Source organism: Triticum urartu, chromosome 7A (assembly GCF_056163025.1).
Source record: "Triticum urartu cultivar PI428250 chromosome 7A, HENAU_Tu73, whole genome shotgun sequence".
Classification (NCBI taxonomy): Eukaryota; Viridiplantae; Streptophyta; class Magnoliopsida; order Poales; family Poaceae; genus Triticum; species Triticum urartu.
In genome coordinates this window covers 693,708,864-693,725,900 of record NC_141879.1, presented here as the reverse complement: position 1 = coordinate 693,725,900, position 17,037 = coordinate 693,708,864, and the positions used below count along the sequence as shown (strand labels likewise).

At 42.8% G+C, this 17,037-nt stretch overlaps 1 protein-coding gene across 1 annotated transcript; it reads right to left on the bottom strand.

The window, feature by feature from the left end:
• Positions 1-421: 421 nt before the first annotated feature.
• On the bottom strand, positions 422-2,423 carry LOC147961624 (uncharacterized). Its single transcript, XM_087537005.1, has 6 exons — positions 1,988-2,423; positions 1,780-1,900; positions 1,413-1,687; positions 1,234-1,331; positions 975-1,124; positions 422-889 (listed from the first exon to the last, which is right to left on the bottom strand). Exons 1-6 carry the CDS (start codon positions 2,331-2,333, stop codon positions 770-772), a joined length of 1,110 nt encoding a protein of 369 aa, XP_087393131.1. The 5' UTR covers positions 2,334-2,423; the 3' UTR covers positions 422-769.
• Positions 2,424-17,037: the final 14,614 nt, after the last annotated feature.

The following is a 17,037-nucleotide window of genomic DNA, read 5'->3' as shown; positions in this document are numbered from 1 at the left end:
ATTGTTTTTCTCCGTTCATCTATTTTGTTGTACCCATGTGTAAAAGACCGTATTTGTATTGAGAGAGAGAGAGAGAGAGAGAAGCGGTGCTGGGTGTGGCTCTGAGGCATTTGTAGTGTGAGCTAGGCCCAGCTATGGGGCCTCAGAGAGACCATCAAACATGTACTCCCTCTGTCGTTATCTTATATTATGGGTCGGAAGAAGTACATATTAAGTTGCTTGTTATTATTATGTACGGGAACAAACATATCCTTATTTGTTACAACTTACAAGAAATGATGTTGTGCCTCTAAAAATGGTTCTGGTCACTTTATTTTAGGTCAAGACTCAAAAACACAACATAACATCCATACGAACATGAGGTTAAGACAAGATGAAGTAGGCCCTAATTTGGTGATTTTTGATACTGAAGAATCGTTTCGATGAAAGTAAATAAAATAGACTTCAAGTCATACTGAAACAACAACAATCTCTTGGTTCACATACCATTAGCCTCCTATATATACAACCAAAGTACTACTCCCTCCGTTCTTAAATATTTGTCTTTCTAGATATTTCAACAAGTGACTATATACGAAATAAAATGAGTGAATCTACATTCTAAAATATGTCTACATACATCCGGATGTGGTAGCCATTTGAAATGTCTAGAAAGACAATTATTTAGGAACGAAGGGAGTATATGTTTACAAATAGTTACTTCTCACATATAATTTTGGGCACAACGGATGCGTGAAAACAAGTGTAACCACAATTCCAGCGTCCTTAATTATTCAAGGGCATAGAAAATTCTTTTCCTCTCAGCATTCAACCGCTCAATCTCGTTCCTTTCCCAAACTCCATTACCCGATCTCATGAGTTTTGTTATTTGTCTATCTATTTTTTTCACCTGTGGAGAAAAATGCATGTCACGGAGACATAATTAACTACATCCACAGAAAATAAGACAAGGTTAGACTTAGAAGCATACTGACCTTTCGATGCGGCCATCTTTGTACCCCGACCCTGCGGCAGACTCCTTTCAGAACGGTGGTACAGATATCGAGCTTTTCGGCTGCCTCGACGATGGGGAGGTGAAAGTAGGGTGCGATGTCATGGAACTGCATCTTCCTGGTTCTCTCCCTCTAGCATATATGCATCCAAATTCCCAATAGTGTTACAATGGTATTGGTACGTACATACACTAGAGTCTATTTTCCTTAATTCTTGACACATATAGTGTCAGCGACATACCTGTAAGGCAAGTACGCTCCTGCCTGAGACTACCGGCTGGAAGGGTTGTGGCTGAACTTGCAACTCCATGGTATTACTCGGTGGAGATGGAGATGGCCCTACATATATACACGCCAGACGGCCGGTCATGGTTGATTTTTTGTACTAGAACCGAATCGAAATCCTTTGCAAAAGCAAACCTGCAGGTTCTGGCTCTGTGTTTCTCTGCATCGCAGGCTGGACGGCGGCAGCAAAGACGTCGACGGTGGGTTGCCCATGGCCACCATTTCTCGCCGCTGTTCCTTCATCGTCGTGGTCGCCATCGTTGCCCTGCACGCATCGGTTCATGGTCGTGCAGAGGACGTCGAGGAACAACGAGAGCGAGTCACGCACGACGGCGTAGTTGCCGGCGGCTTGCCGCAGCGCGTAGTCCGTCAGGAAGTGCCTCACCCACTCGTAGTCCCGGTCTCTGAAACTGCGTGATCAGATTGCACCACGCAAACGCAAATTTAGTCTGCGGAAATATAATATTCTGTAAATTGATGTTGAACGGTATGTAGTACTTACTCAATGTGCGATCGAGGCGCTATTCTCGGAGCCAAACCCTCGGAGTTGGTACAACGATCTAGCGTTGCATGGTTGAAGAAGCCGGGCGCGCCATGGATTGAGAGCTTTGTCAACTCCGGCCCTAGAAATTCGTAGGCACATGTAAAATTAAGATCAGATTCATACTCTAAAGGCTTTACTAGTATTATGATATAAATCATTCTCCAACCGTTGGAATGCACCACTTCTCGTAGCACATGGCAGCCGCTGCAATCCAACACACCCGCTGCAGTGGAGAACGTCGATGGGTCACTGTGGACTGGAAATTCGTTAGGCTGAGCGACACCTGGAGTGCCGTCGCCGGTGGAGTTGTTGCGAAGACCGTCGCCGGAGAAACTGTGGCTGCACGCAGGCTGGTCCGCGTGGTGCATCTGTGCGGGCAGGGGAATTGGGGCGGTGTCAGGGTCGGGGAAGTCGTCAAGCAATTGCAGCACGTCGTCGAAGTTGTCCTGCAATGGCAAGGAGTCGTCGTCGAGCCCTAGTCCATCGGCCCCATCGCCGGTCGCCATCAGCATATATTGACTTCAGGATCGGAGGGCTAGATGATGTAGTTCGATCGAGTTCGCTTGCCGTTGCGGAGGAGCCCGAAGGAAGGAAAGAGTGGAGGGGGAGTAACATGGCGCGCGGGAGAAGAGAAATCGCACGGGATTTTGGACGACCGGCGGTTGGCGCGCACGCACGACGGTTACCTTTGTCGTTCGTTCCTCCGCGTTTTCCTTTCCGGAGAGTAAGTGACGTTTTCTTTTCTTTTTAAATGCCACACTATTATTATTTTTTGAACAAAGTCACTCAAACACACGTCTCAAAGAAAAAAAAGTCGATCAAATACACGAGCATACATTCACCCTTGTAAACACACGCGCGTACACCCTACCCCTATGAGCACCGCCGAGAGACCGAGTTGGTATATCATCTTAAGGTTGACGAAGTCATCACATGTGCCTCGTAGTCGAGGAAAATATCTTCTTCCATTGAACGAACATCGTCGAAAAGCCTGAAATAAATTCAGAAAAATGCGAGCACTAATGCCAAATCTAGTACCTGAACTTTGGTGGACTGATGATACCACTGTCCTCCTAACCATCCAACTACATGTTGATTCGCTGAATGCCACACTATATTAATATAAACTTAGTAAATTACAACATATGTGGCATCTCCGTGGAGAAATCAAAAGAGAAGCACACTACGGCCCTCCCCATCCCATCGCGACAACTCCAACATCTTGGTAACCCTATCCTGACACCGCAAATCACCACCGCGACGATAGCAATTGCGATGCCATGTCGACAACCTCCGGTTGTCGAGTGAATAAAAAACTATCGTCGCCGCCATGTCAACCGCTCAACATCCATCGAACCCCACGGGGGAATGAACCCTACAGAAAACAGAGGAGAGGGGGTGGCAGAGCAGTATACGCCTTAGCCTAATGCTAGAGCCAATGAACTTGATTCCGAGCGATCAAAGACGCTCGAATCGCCAGCGCAAACAAAAAAACCATATTGAATTACCTGCGGGGCACCCCCAAAAAAAGAATTACCTGCGGGGAGGAGCGTGAGTCATTCAGCCATCAACTAGCGCAAACAATTTCTGCGCTTCACATGGCGATCCTGCCGCCAAGATCCGTGAGATGCATCCGAGGGCGCAGAGCGCGTTCACACAAGATCAGTATAGAACTGATGTCAGTTCTATAGTGTTCAGGACATCACTCACTCAACTTTCCTTAGCTAGCAGCGCCCAGTTGCTTGGGACAAACAATTGACATTTTTACTTGACAATATACATTAGCAGAAAAAGAACATCCACACTGACAAGATTTAGAACCAGTAGGATTAATTTAGGACACGAGACAAATTCTATGGTTAGAAAATTTGTATACAGCCGAACAGATAGCACTGCATTTCCATACACCACCCAGACAATCGAACATTCGCTTCCCTTTGGTATTATCGTAAGTAAACACCGACCTCATATTGTTCGGGAAAAAAACACTGACCTCATACAACCTGAGAGAGGAATCACGAAGTTCCTGGCATGCCTAGATTTTTCATAGCAAGGAAGGATGCATTTCAAAGCTTCATCACATGCTATCACATTATGTTCAATCAGGACAGCAACGACAAAGAAGGTAATGCAAACTGTGTGTAATGCAAACAATACAAAGAAGGTAACTGCAGCTCCCTCCACATTTTCACATCCAGGCTTGGGACCGGCAAAGGCAATGTTAAACCACAACAATACAAAACACAAATTATACAACAACATCAATCATTCAAGCAAAGCATACATGACACACAATCAAGCAAATGCAATATCAATGCAGCTCCCTCCACATTTTCACATCCGGGCTTGGGACCGGCAAAGGCAGTGTTACACCACAACAAACAAAACATACAACACCAATCATTCAAGCAAAGCATTCAGGACACACCATCAAGCAAAGCATCCAAGACACACCATCAAGCAAAGCATACATCACACACCATCAAGCAAATGCAATACTAATTCAAACACATACACACAGTCGGTCACACAGAGAGTCACAGTCACATACAGATTCAATCACACACACAGTAGCAGTCACACAGAGTCAGTCACACATGCACAGTCAGTCACACACACAAGAGATAGAAAGGGAACAAACAGAAAGCTAATACTACAAGCAAGACCCATAATGTAAGTTGTTTGGCATGCAGTACCTTCCAGGAATAACTTTTGCTATTTTTGCTCATTTATTCCCAAATACCTGATGACATTAATCAGTGCATGTTCCTCAGTAGTCCAAGCATCCTTCCATATGTTTGGTTTCAGATGATTATGCCACCTAAGATGTTTTGAATGAATTCAAAAATCAGCTTCATATTAACAACTATGATGTTTTGAATGAATTCAAAAATCAGCTTCATATTAACAACTACATCACCTAGACCAAATGTGTTTCCCTCAACAGCAGCCACAACTTGATTGAAGAATAGAGCAACCGTCTGCAGAAAGAAGAACAAAATAGTTAGCACAGACTGCGAATAGAGAAAGAAACGCCAAGAAACAACAAGTTACTCAAGGCAATTACCTGTTCATTAGCGATCGGACGAAGTCCACCAAAGTAAACACGCCGAGAATGCCGAGTAACCTAAGAAAATAGTAGTTAGACATATGCATCCGGAACAAGAAAAATCTCAAGCACAAAGGAAAAAATCGAGCATACCTACTGTGTCGTGGCAGTGGCTGCATAGCAAGTGGATCGATGCAAAGGAAAGAAAGAATTAGAAAGTAATAACAAAACATTGAATAATAAAGAAGCATAATAGATCACAGGTGGGTTCATTCTGCCATCACCAAATAAACTGCAAATCAGAGTGAATCTGGTCGCGTTGTGATGAAAGAATGGACTATCCATGATTTGACTACTAGCTACACTGAATCATAAAAGGAGCACAGTAGTCACCTTTCCTAGAGCGGATAAATTGAACGTGTTCGGGAGCATGTTCGGAAACATCCCAGGATCAGCAGCAGGAAGTTCTGGTAGCTGACCTGCAATGCATCGACAGAGAATTGTTACCAGTGTGTTTACCTTGCACATAGGGGGAAAATGCATTTCAGCAAACCATATAAAAATAAAATAATCAAAAGAAATAACTTGCAATACGACCATTTTGTTAGTCCATACTTGTTTACAAGGTCAATAATTTTGTCATCTTCCTGTAGAAAAAATATCATAAATATAACTATAAAATGTGCAAAATCTTTTTTTTCTCGAGCAAAGTCAGGAGTGCAATGACAAACCTCTTGAGTCCAAGGACCTTTGATGAGTTCAGTGTTAAAGAACCTTCTGCCATGGATGTAAACATTGCACTTCTGTCCTATCCGGAAATAATTCAGCTGCGTAGGTAGATACTGACACAATATGTGAGCTCACCACACTTTCATATATAGAACAACATCCAAAGAAGCATGGTATTACTAGCTAAAATGTGGGATATGCATAAATATTGTGTACAAACTTGAAAGGAGTTAAATTCGAGAGGGGTTACCATACAAACACAGATCAAGTTATGAGTGATCCACGGCTTCAGTTCAAACACAAGAAGCACAACATAAGAACCATAACAAATCAAATTAGCCATCATGAAAACCTCCATCCACCCTGGATTCTACATATACATCATTCTGAGCACAAACATCATACTTGTGGCAGGAAAATATACAGCAATGCATTGAAGAGTGTCCAAAGGGCAATGATACTACCAACTACAGAGGTATGTAGGTCATTAAATTACATGCCCATGACCTTATAGAAATTTCCATGCATAGGTAGTTATGGAGTGCTTGCACAATGACACGCAGTCACAGTCAACACACGCACACACATACACACAGTCACAATCAATACATAGTCATAAAATGACACACAGTCACAGTCAACACACACACACACAATGGAGCACTTGCACACAAGAAACAAACAAAGAAACACACACAATCAGTCACACACACAATCAGTCACACACACAAACAGTCAGTCACACACAGTCACACAGACACAATGTTAGACACAGACACAATCAGTCACACATACAAACAGTCAGTCACACACAGTCACATAGACACACAAAAGAAACAGAGATAGATAGGATGAAACTAATCAAAGACATGTGAAAAAAATAAACTATTTGTTCAAGCTTCCCGTTCAGAACCTTCAACTCTGCATTATTTTAGTTCTTCAATTCCAAACCTCTCTCTGCATTACCCAACTACAAGCCAGGAGGCCACTACTGTTATATAAACAAAGACAAGTGTAAGAGAGCCAGAGAGCAAATTAGGAGGTACCTTTTCTTTATCACCAAATTTCAGAGTCTGCACGTACCAAAATTGTATTTTGTGTCATAAGATGAACCTAAAGAACTCATCAGGAAAATACTCAAATTAACAGATCAAGTGAATCATGGAGAACATCATGTAGAATAGTACTCCAACAAATCCAAAGCAATTCAAGTATATATGTAGATAATCAGAGCTCATGTACATGCAAACCTTTCCCTCCCATAAGGTTATAAATTTGCAAGCTGAAGATCAAAATTCGATTACCTTAGTTGGCAAAACAGAAAGCGATAGGAACCCTGAGCAGTCCTTGGCATACTATCAGCATACTATCAGAATTATCGGTCCTGGAAAGAGCAACATACTATCAGCATGAATACATAATCTTGTGAAGTGAACAAGGAAAACATGGCTAAATAAGTGTTTTGGGACTACAGACAACAACATCACAAAATGTAGAAAACATAAATATACATGTGCTGTAAGCAAACCCCGCCCGTCAGTGTCCTTAGCAACACAAGGAAGAGCAAATGTGACATTTGTCTATATCCTACCCGAAATACTTAGAAAAGCATTATTCCAGTGAATGGACAGCAGTAATACAAAAAAGAATATGATATCCACATAAGACATAACGTATCACAAAAAATGTATTGTCAAACACCACGGTATACATGATTATTATGATAAGAAAAAAAGGAACAAAAACAGGGAAAAGGGTGCTGTGATGACTGAGTGAGATAAACAGGGAAAAGGGCTTGGGATGCATTGGATGCCAAACCGGCCACGCAAAGGAGTGGAAGCCAAGCAAGTGAGTGTTACAAGAATCAAACTTTTCTGCTCAGCCTATCATCATCTATCAGCAGGAGAGAAAAGCCTGACTAGTGCACGTCTCCGGATCCCTGCCTGCTCAAAACGGCCTACATGGTTTGCATCCTTGAACACATCCCCACATATGGGGAGACGACATTGGAACACAAGAAAAGCATGAACAAGAAACCAATTGGACAAACCATATAAGCATAGTAACACAATCAGAATCACCCCATCCAATCAGCCAAACACAATCACACACAGATAATGGAGCACTTGCACACATGAAGCAGACAAAGAAACATACATAGATAGGGGCACATCACACACACAGTCAGACACACACAATGGATTGCTTGCACACAAGAAACACACAAAGAAACATACATAGATAAGGGTACAGACAGAAAGCTAATACATGCAAGGCCGAAGTAAACTCAGAAAGCTATAAAGAAGTTCCAGAAACTGAATGAGTAAACTGATTTCTGTAGAGGGGTGAGGGTAATTCAGATCTTCATTCCTGAAAACAGGAAGCTAGTTAGATCATCATCACTACGGCACTACCCACAAGTTTGCAGGCACACAGACACCTGCTTATTCTTGTCACAAAGTCTAGGCAAAGCAAGAAAAGCATCATTTCAGTGACTGGACATCAGTAATTGATATCATATCTCATGCATAATAGAGTCAGTGAACCTCAAAAGGGAACAAAGAACAGTAGAAATGTATTGTTAAACACCACGGTAAATGATTATGGTAAGAAAAATTGACAGCGTGAATGTTCATGCACACGCAAAAGAGATACCACTTGCAAACAAAACCTACTTGCGTTGAACATAAATTAAATTACAAAATTAGTAGATTTACACTATATTAGGCAACAACCAGGTTATAAACAAGCATAGCATAAAATCTATATGCAATCCAAATCCTAATCACGCCCAGGCTTCCCAAGTGTATGGCTTACATAGCGACAAATACAGAAGTCAACATTCTTGATATTTTAACCAGAGTGAGTACAAATTTTGCTCCATAAAATTTAACAGGACAAACAAAAGGGACATGAAAAAAGTGAGCAGCATTGACAAAAAACATGTGATGATCATGCTTTCACAGATAAATAAACTCTGGAGTTATGCTCACAGCGGAATCATATATGCCCAAGTGTGCAATGACACGATTATGGAGTTATGCTATGCAATCTAGAAGACTAGCGGCACCTCATCTAGTACTCCTATATGAAAATGGAAATAGCAACACGAGGAATAAAAGAAGGAAACCTTGTCCTACAGTAGCAGCAGCATGTGTTCTATTAGTCAAGCAGCAAGCCACATGATTTGCACTCTTTTAAAACTTTCTGCTATGCCTGCCTGCTCGAAATGGCACCCTTGAACACACATCAACATATAAGGGAACATAAACAGAGCATGATAGGAAGTAACCAAACAGAAATTAACACCCATCAGAACAAAACCACCCCTGCATCTAGCCCGATGAAAGTGAAACAAGCTAGCTGGTACAATTAGAATCGACATAGGAACTGGAGCATCTAGGCTAACACGAACAAGCTAGCCGTTTGAGATCAGAGAACAACCGACGAACAACACAGGAGCCTAGGAACCGGTCTGAACTAGCACGACGAACTGACAACTACTCTCCACCTCTCCACCTCCGACAGTAATCCGATTTCAAAACTAAGACCCGACCGCTCCTGTAACACTTGCTCTGACACGAACACGAAGAAACGCAGGATACAAAGCGTCTCTCAGACAACATAAGCACACACACAAATTTCTGAATCGCATAGACCCTCGAGGAGACGGACAAGAACATGCGAGCGCATCGGGGCAACGACGAGGACGAGCAAAACAAAAATGGTCGACGGCGAGGACGAGCAGGACCAAATCAGAAGCGACTCTAAACTGACGACGGCGGGGACGAGTAGAACCAAATTAGAAGCGAGCGACTCTAAACCGACGAGGCGGGGACGCGCAAAATCAACTCGGGAGCGGTTCTAAACTGACGAACTGAGCACGAGCAAACTCAAATCGGTCACGGTCCTAAACGGACGTTAGGAGACTGGGAAGTAAAAAGAATTCCTAATCTCTACGTCAGGATGCCTTACCAGAGCGATGAGGAGACTGGGAAGTAAAAAGAATTCCTAATCTCTCCGATATATAATTCCTAAATGACTCAAAACAATTTTCTAGACACAACTCGGCCGCTAAAAAAACGATCAAGCAATGGGGCTCCTAAGGTCGGGAAAGGCTCTAATACCAACTTGTAACACCCTCGATGCGGCTATATCTCCCACGTGTCGAAGCACGACTTAGAGGCATAACCGCATTGAAAGCAATGTCGTAAGTGAGGTAATCTTCACACAAACCCATGTAATACATAAGGGAAAAGAGATACATAGTTGGCTTACAATCGCCACTTCACACAATTACATGAGTAAAACATTACATCATCCAGAAACAATCAAGGTCCGACTACGGAACCAAAATAAAAGAAGAACCCCAAATGCGACAAAGGCCCCCGATCGACCCCAACTGGGCTCCACTACTGATCAACTAGAACGAAACAACACAAAGGACAAGATCTTCAACGAGCTCCGCCTAAGCTTGGTTGCGTCAACTGCACGGACTCATCGGCACCTGCAAACTGGTTTTGGAAGTATCTGTGAGCCACAGGGACTCAGCAATCTCGCACCCTCGCGATCAAAACTATTTAAGCTTATGGGTAAGGTAAAGGTATGAGGTGGAGCTGCAGCAAGCGACTAGCATATATGGTGGCTAACATACGCAAATGAGAGCGAGAGGAGAAGGCAAAGCACGTTCGAGCAAGTATGATCAAGAAGTGATCCTAAACAACCTACGTCAAACATAAGTCCAACAACCGTGTTCACTTCCCAGACCCCGCCGGAAAGAGACCATCACGGTTACACACGCGATTCATTCATTTTAATTAAGGTCGACTTTAGGTTTTCTACAACCGGACATTAACAAATTCCCATCTGCCCATAACCGCGGGCACGGCTTTCAAAAGTTCAAATCCCTGCAGGGGTGTCCCAAATTAGCCCATCACAAGCTCTCACGGTCAACGAAGGAATAGGCCTCCACCCGAGACATTCCGATCAGACTCGGTATCCCGGTACAACAAGGCATTTCGATAGGGTAAAACTAAACCAGCAACACCGCCCGAATGTGCCGACAAATCCCGATAGGAGCTGCACATATCTCTTTCTCAGGGCACACTCAGATGAGCCAGACGTCGGGTAGGCCAGCCCAGAGTTGCCCCTGGTAGCCTCGGACATCGCTCAGTTGGACCAACACTCAGAGGAGCACTGGCCCGGGGGGGGGGGGTAAAATAATGATGACCCTCAGGAGCGCGACTCCCAAGGGAAAAGAAAAGGCTAGGTGGCAAATGGTAAAACCAACGTTGGGCATTGCTGGAAGAGCTTTACTTAAGGCGAACTGTCAAGGGGTTCCCATAATAGCCCAACCGCGTGAGGAACGCAAAATCCGGAAACATAACACCGATATGACGGAAACTAGGGCGGCAAGAGTGGCACAAAACACCAGGCATAAGGCCGAGCCTTCCACCCTTTACCAAGTATATAGATGCATTAATTAAATAAGATATAATGTGATATCCCAACAAGTAAACATGTTCCAACAAGGAACAACAACTCCATGTTCCAACAAGGAACAAACTTCGATCTTCACCTGCAACTAACAACGCTATAAGAGGGGCTGAGCAAAGCGGTAACATAGCCAAACAACGGTTTGCTAGGACAAGGTGGGCTAGAGGCTTGGTTCAACAATATGGGAGGCATGAAAAGCAAGTGGTAGGTATCGCAGCATAGGCATAGCAAAAGAGCGAGCAACTAGCAAGCAAAGATAGAAGTGATTTCAAGGGTAGGGTCATCTTGCCTGCACAGTTGTCAGAGTTGACTGGATCCTCAAAAGCAAACTCAACGGGCTCCTCGTTAGCGAACTCGTCTCCCGGATCTACCCAAACAAGACAAACAAGCAACAAGGACACAATCAACCACGTGCAAAGCTAAAACAATATGATGCAAAGATGATGTGCTATGCGGGATGCAAAATGCAAGATATGACAGGAAATGCATGAACCTGGCCTCAAATTGGAAAAACAAGTGTTCCACTGGAAAGATGAGATGAAATCGCTTGAAAACGATATAAAGAACGCCGGAATTGGAGTTACGGTTTGGAAATGGCAAGCGATTCAAAAATGACACCGGTCTGCGATTTACAGCAAGTAGCCATCTAAATGCAATGAGATGAACATGATAAAGCAACCAAACATGACAACAAAATACATGACAGGGATGCACACAAGACGCTTAACAAAAGTCTAGCACTGAGCTACGGCTAAATCATCCATTAACAGGTTCAAACAAGCATGGCAAAAATGCATATGACAAACAGATCTCAGACTTTGTGAAATTAACACCTGTCTGGAATTCAGATCAGGTAGCCCTCTTTGGAGCAACAAAACTACATGCTAAAGGATGTGAACATGGCAAAGTAAAGCATGGCATGGAGCTACTCAAAGAGCTTAACAAAAGTCCCTTAGTGACCTTGAGCCAAAAAGGACCAGAAAATATAATTGCAAGCATGTGAACATAGCAAAAACATAATCAGTTTACAGACTTAGTGAAAAACTGACACATGTTGAAATATAACTCAAGTAGGCATGTTTACGAGCTCGATGCACTCACTACGGTGCAAGTCATGGCAAGACAAGCATACACCCATCAAGAAGGCACAAAAAGCAAGCTATACATGGCAAGAACAATATCATAGCATGCACGGATCAACTACAACATCATCGGCAAAATTGCAAACAAGTTGACAATCTGCCCAGATTCACAAAGTAGCAAAAGTAGAGCTCGATTTACTCAAGCTAGGGTGCTCCATAATTGCAAACAAAGACATGGATGGATAGAGCACTACAATATTAACAAAACATCCTTACTGATCATCCTCAAAAGAGGCACGGATCACTAGGAAACAACATGGACATATGGCATCATGAGATAAACAGCTCCAGGACTTAGTGAAATTACTAAGTCCCTGAAAACAGAATTAGCAAGTGCACCACTTTGCAAGCTTGCACTAGACAGCACACACATCACAAAAATACATGGGTTGCACCTCTGGAAAGATGACAAAACCCTTAACAAAACATATGTAGAACTCACGGGCATATCATACACACAATAATCATGGCAAAAATGACAAAAGTGCTAAACGGAGTAGCAGATCTGACAATTAACTCAAGTAGCCCTCTTCTAACAGCATTTCGGGCATCAAGATGAGCTCAGATGAAAATGATGCAATGGAATGAAATGATGTACTCTCTGAGATGAACATTTTGATATCCTATATGCATGAATCGGAGCTACGGATGCAAAGTTACGGAGCTATGAACAGAGGCACTTGGATCTAGGAATTTCGGGACTTAGTATAACGTTTTGTGGGGAACATTTTGTTATATGACACAAACATTGTTTTTACGTTGTATAACGTTTTTTAGTCTTATAATGTTTTTCTTTTAAATGTCACATACAATTATTTGAAACATGTGAACATTTTATGAATGTCACATATATTTTTTGAATGGTATGAAACATTTTTTTGAACTTACGAAAACATGTTTTTACATGTTATAAACATTTGAAAAATGTCAATTTATTAATGGTACCAATAAAAATTTAACACGTGAGTGAAATTTTCTTTTACATTGTATAAATCTTTTGTTCTTAAAAGCCTCAAACTTTTTTGAAATACGTGAATATTTTTTTAATGTCACAAACAATTTTCAAGTCGCACACACTTTGTTTAAAGGTTGAGTGAACATTTGTTTTAGAGTGAAATCGACATTTCTTTGAATGCACGATGTACTTTTTTAAAATTCAAACATAGTTTCTATACTTTTGAGAAATGTAAATAAAAGGAAAAATAATCAACGCTCGTCCGTGCTTAGCTGCCCCGTTAAGATACCATATCACATGAACCCGGCATCCATGCATCCCCTCGTCGCCAATCGTTAGATCAAGATCTTGTGCCTGCTGTTAGTTCGGCCTATTTTTGCACAAACACGCCCGCCTCCAGCCAAGTTTGCCCTGTCAATTTTGCAAAATAAACCCCAGCGAGGGCAGCTCTCCCAGTTCACCACTCCCCAATCGTTTCCCAATCTAAGAGTAAGCCCTCGACCTGTATCCCAACGACGGCCACGGCGGCATGCATCTGCCTGATCAATCACGGCCACGGGTAATCGCCACGACGACCATGAAGGAATCCATCTCCCAACTCTCGATCAGCATGGCCAACTCCCGATCAGCATGGTGGACAAGTCCTCCTTGCTAGATATAGCGCAACCAACAACCATGGCGATTTCTGCTGTCATGGACAATGAATCTGCATCAACTTCGATGGCTAGAACCTGCTTGCCCTCGTTCCTCCCTAATTCATCATGTGGGGACCCTGAATTTTCCTCAACATGTACCCATCAGGAAGACCATCTCACTTGCACTGCTGTGGCCACAAAAACCTCTACAACTGCAGACAATGAACTGAATTTAAGTACGACACATGGAGCGTCAGGTAACAAATAAGAAAGAACTCTAATTGATTTGTGTACGTTGTAATGGATGAAAAATAAGTCTTTTATGAAAATGTCTCTCTGTTATTTTTTATGACTTGTTGCCGTGTTGCATGGAGTATACCAAGTTACAGGAGCATCATTATATACTACATTATGTATCAGATCACTTTGCTTCAGTCCTTTCCATTAGCATTGTTGGCTGAATACAGATTGGGATGTACTATCTATGCCAATATTGTGTCATTTATCCGGTTAATTTACAAGGCTTATCATGTACATGTGGGTGCAGCAATGGGATCAACAAATAGCTGGCAAATGCAATGAGCAGGAAAGGATTTAGTACAAAAGGAGAGGAACAAAGAAGCCAAGGCCAAGGTTGCACGCTTGTGCAAGACATGCAACCAAATAGGTTTTCATGACAGTCGCAATTGTCCAAGCAAAAAAGGTCAAGGAAAAGAAACCATGAATGTGCAAGACATGCTTCCAAATGGTCAATCATGATAGCCGCAACTCCGTAAAAGACACATGGCTTATTAATTCCATTTTGTTAGTTTTACAGAATTTTTCAATCTATGTAATGGATGAGAAGTTATTTTTATTCTCCAGCTTTTGTCTTATTTCTGTCACATTGGATGTGTGTTTAATTCAATCTATGTAGTGGTCAGAACATGCTTTGTGTTCCAGTTGTGTCTGGTGCTTTCGAAACTTGTTCTTATTTATGTATTGTTCAAGAAAATTTGAGTGGAGACTGAGGCACTAGGTTTCCAAGGAGCAGCAACAGGCTGTTTTATCCATGGATTCATTTGGGCTGCTTGCTACTGTTAGCCTGCATCATGTCCAGAAATTTTGAAGATACATCGGACTACCATCATTTGAGTTATATTGCATCATGCAGTATGTAAGGGACACCTCAAATGCCAATAGGAACAGGTAATAAGAAATAGATGTGTGTTTCTTCAATTTCCATTTACAACTCTGAAGTTGTACAAGATCACAACTCTGAAGCTGTACACCCAACAATAGTTTGCATTCTACAAGATCACAATCCACATTCAGAAGCTCATTTGCAAGTACTACATGCATACATCGAACAAGAACAAGTAGTACAGGCATTCAGAAGCTCAGTGTGCAAGTAGTACAGGCATGCACAGACTTGGTTGTCATTTTGCTCTCCAAGGGAGTCTGCAGCAAGTCGCAGTACACTCTGTACTCGCTGCCCACGCTAGTCTGCAGCGTGTCAGTAGAAGGTGCAGACGTTAAGGCCGTCAGTGGCCTCGGTGGCTGGGCCGGCGACGATGTGGATAACTGCAGAGGTTGGGGCAGGCAGTTGCCTCGACGGTGGGGACCGCCGACGTGCTGGACGAGTGTGGAGTGCAGAGGTTACGGCCGTCTTTGGTGTCGGCGGCTGGGCCGACGACGAGGTGGACGACTCCGGAGGTTGGGGAGGGTGGTTGACTCGGCGGCGGAGACCTTCGGCGTGCTGTACGAGTGCAAACATGGTTCGCCGGCCGGCCGGCGCCTGGACAGGGCGAGCCAGATCGACGGGGCCGTTGGGAGAGCAACATGGGCGGAAGGGATTAGGAACATATTGAGGTTGTGATGTTCTTCATTGTTCAGGGGGCACTTATGCAAATAAGAAATCTGGGGGCAGGCGGTTTAGTGTAAAAATACATTCAGACGAGGAGACACACACGATTTACATCGGATGATTGAAAAGAAGCGGACACATGGATGCATGATGGATGATGGATTCACGTGATACGACGCCCGTTAAGAAAGCTCTTGAGGCGAGGGGGTTGCCCATCTCACTGCGGGAGAGCTCCACCCTAGCGCCTTAAGCACCAAGGAGAGTAACCGGCGCACTCATGGGCCGGCCAAGCGAATCACATTGTTCGAGGGCTTGCCGCTTATCCTGGTTCGCTGTGTCACGATTAACCGGCGGCAGTTGAACGGCCCACTGTTGACCGATTGACCGTTCACCGTCTTCGTTTTGAGAAAAAGCATGTCTTTTTTAAGATCAATGTAGATGCGGCGATTAACAGAAGACATGCTGCAGGAGCAGTCGCAGCAGTTTGCAGGGATCATCAGGGCTTGTTTTTGGGTGCATCCGTTTTTACTCTAACGGGAATTGAGGACCCTACAACTTTGGAGGCAATTGCAATCCGGGAGTCGCTAGCATTGGCTGAAGATCTTTATGAGGGCAGGATTTTTGTATCTTCTGATTGTAAGGTGGTTATCGAGGATATCAACAAGGGCAGCACAACTACTTATGGTGCTGTTATTCGTGAGATTAGAGACCACTCTAAATTTTTTACTTTGTGTTCTTTCAATCACGAATTTAGGAGCTCGAATTTCGAGGCTCACAACTTAGCGAAGCATGCTTTTTCACTTGGGATTGGCCGCCGTGTGTGGTTAGGCAATCCGGGTGACCTTTCTTTCGTCCCTGTAAACATTGTGACGACATAATAAAAAGCTTCGCGAGGTTGTCTCAAAAAAAAGAGAAAATCATGTTTATAAAAGGTATAAAAAAATTCACAAAGAACAAAATTTTTCACCGAATTCAAAGAAACTTCGTAATTTTCAAAGAAAAATCACGAATATGTAAATATTTTGTAGTTTTTTTAATAAATGTTCGCCAAATTGAAAAAAATTCATTAATTTGAAATAAGGCTCGTTGGTTTCCAAAAATTCATCGATCTTGGGATAAAATTTCATGCAATTTTGAAACAATGTTTATCGGTTTTGGGAAAAAGTTCACAAATTCGAGAAAAGTTCATTGATTTTGGGAAAAAATTCATGATATCGGAAAAAAATTCATGATGTTTTTAAAAAAATCACGAATTTGGTAGGAAGTTCACTGATTTTGAACAAAAGATTAATGTATTTGAAAAAACAATTCAAGGATTTAAAAACAAGTTTACAAATTTGAAAAAAGATTATGTGTTTCGACAA

Excerpts from the sequence above, each read along its gene's own strand:
- LOC147961624 (XM_087537005.1), bottom strand. The coding sequence starts at position 2,333 with ATGCTGATGGCGACCGGCGATGGGGCCGATGGACTAGGGCTCGACGAC. Across the intron at positions 1,901-1,987 it reads AGAAGTGGTGCATTCCAACG|GGCCGGAGTTGACAAAGCTC; the intron begins GTTGGAGAATGA and ends ACGAATTTCTAG. Across the intron at positions 890-974 it reads AAAGATGGCCGCATCGAAAG|GTGAAAAAAATAGATAGACA; the intron begins GTCAGTATGCTT and ends TTTTCTCCACAG.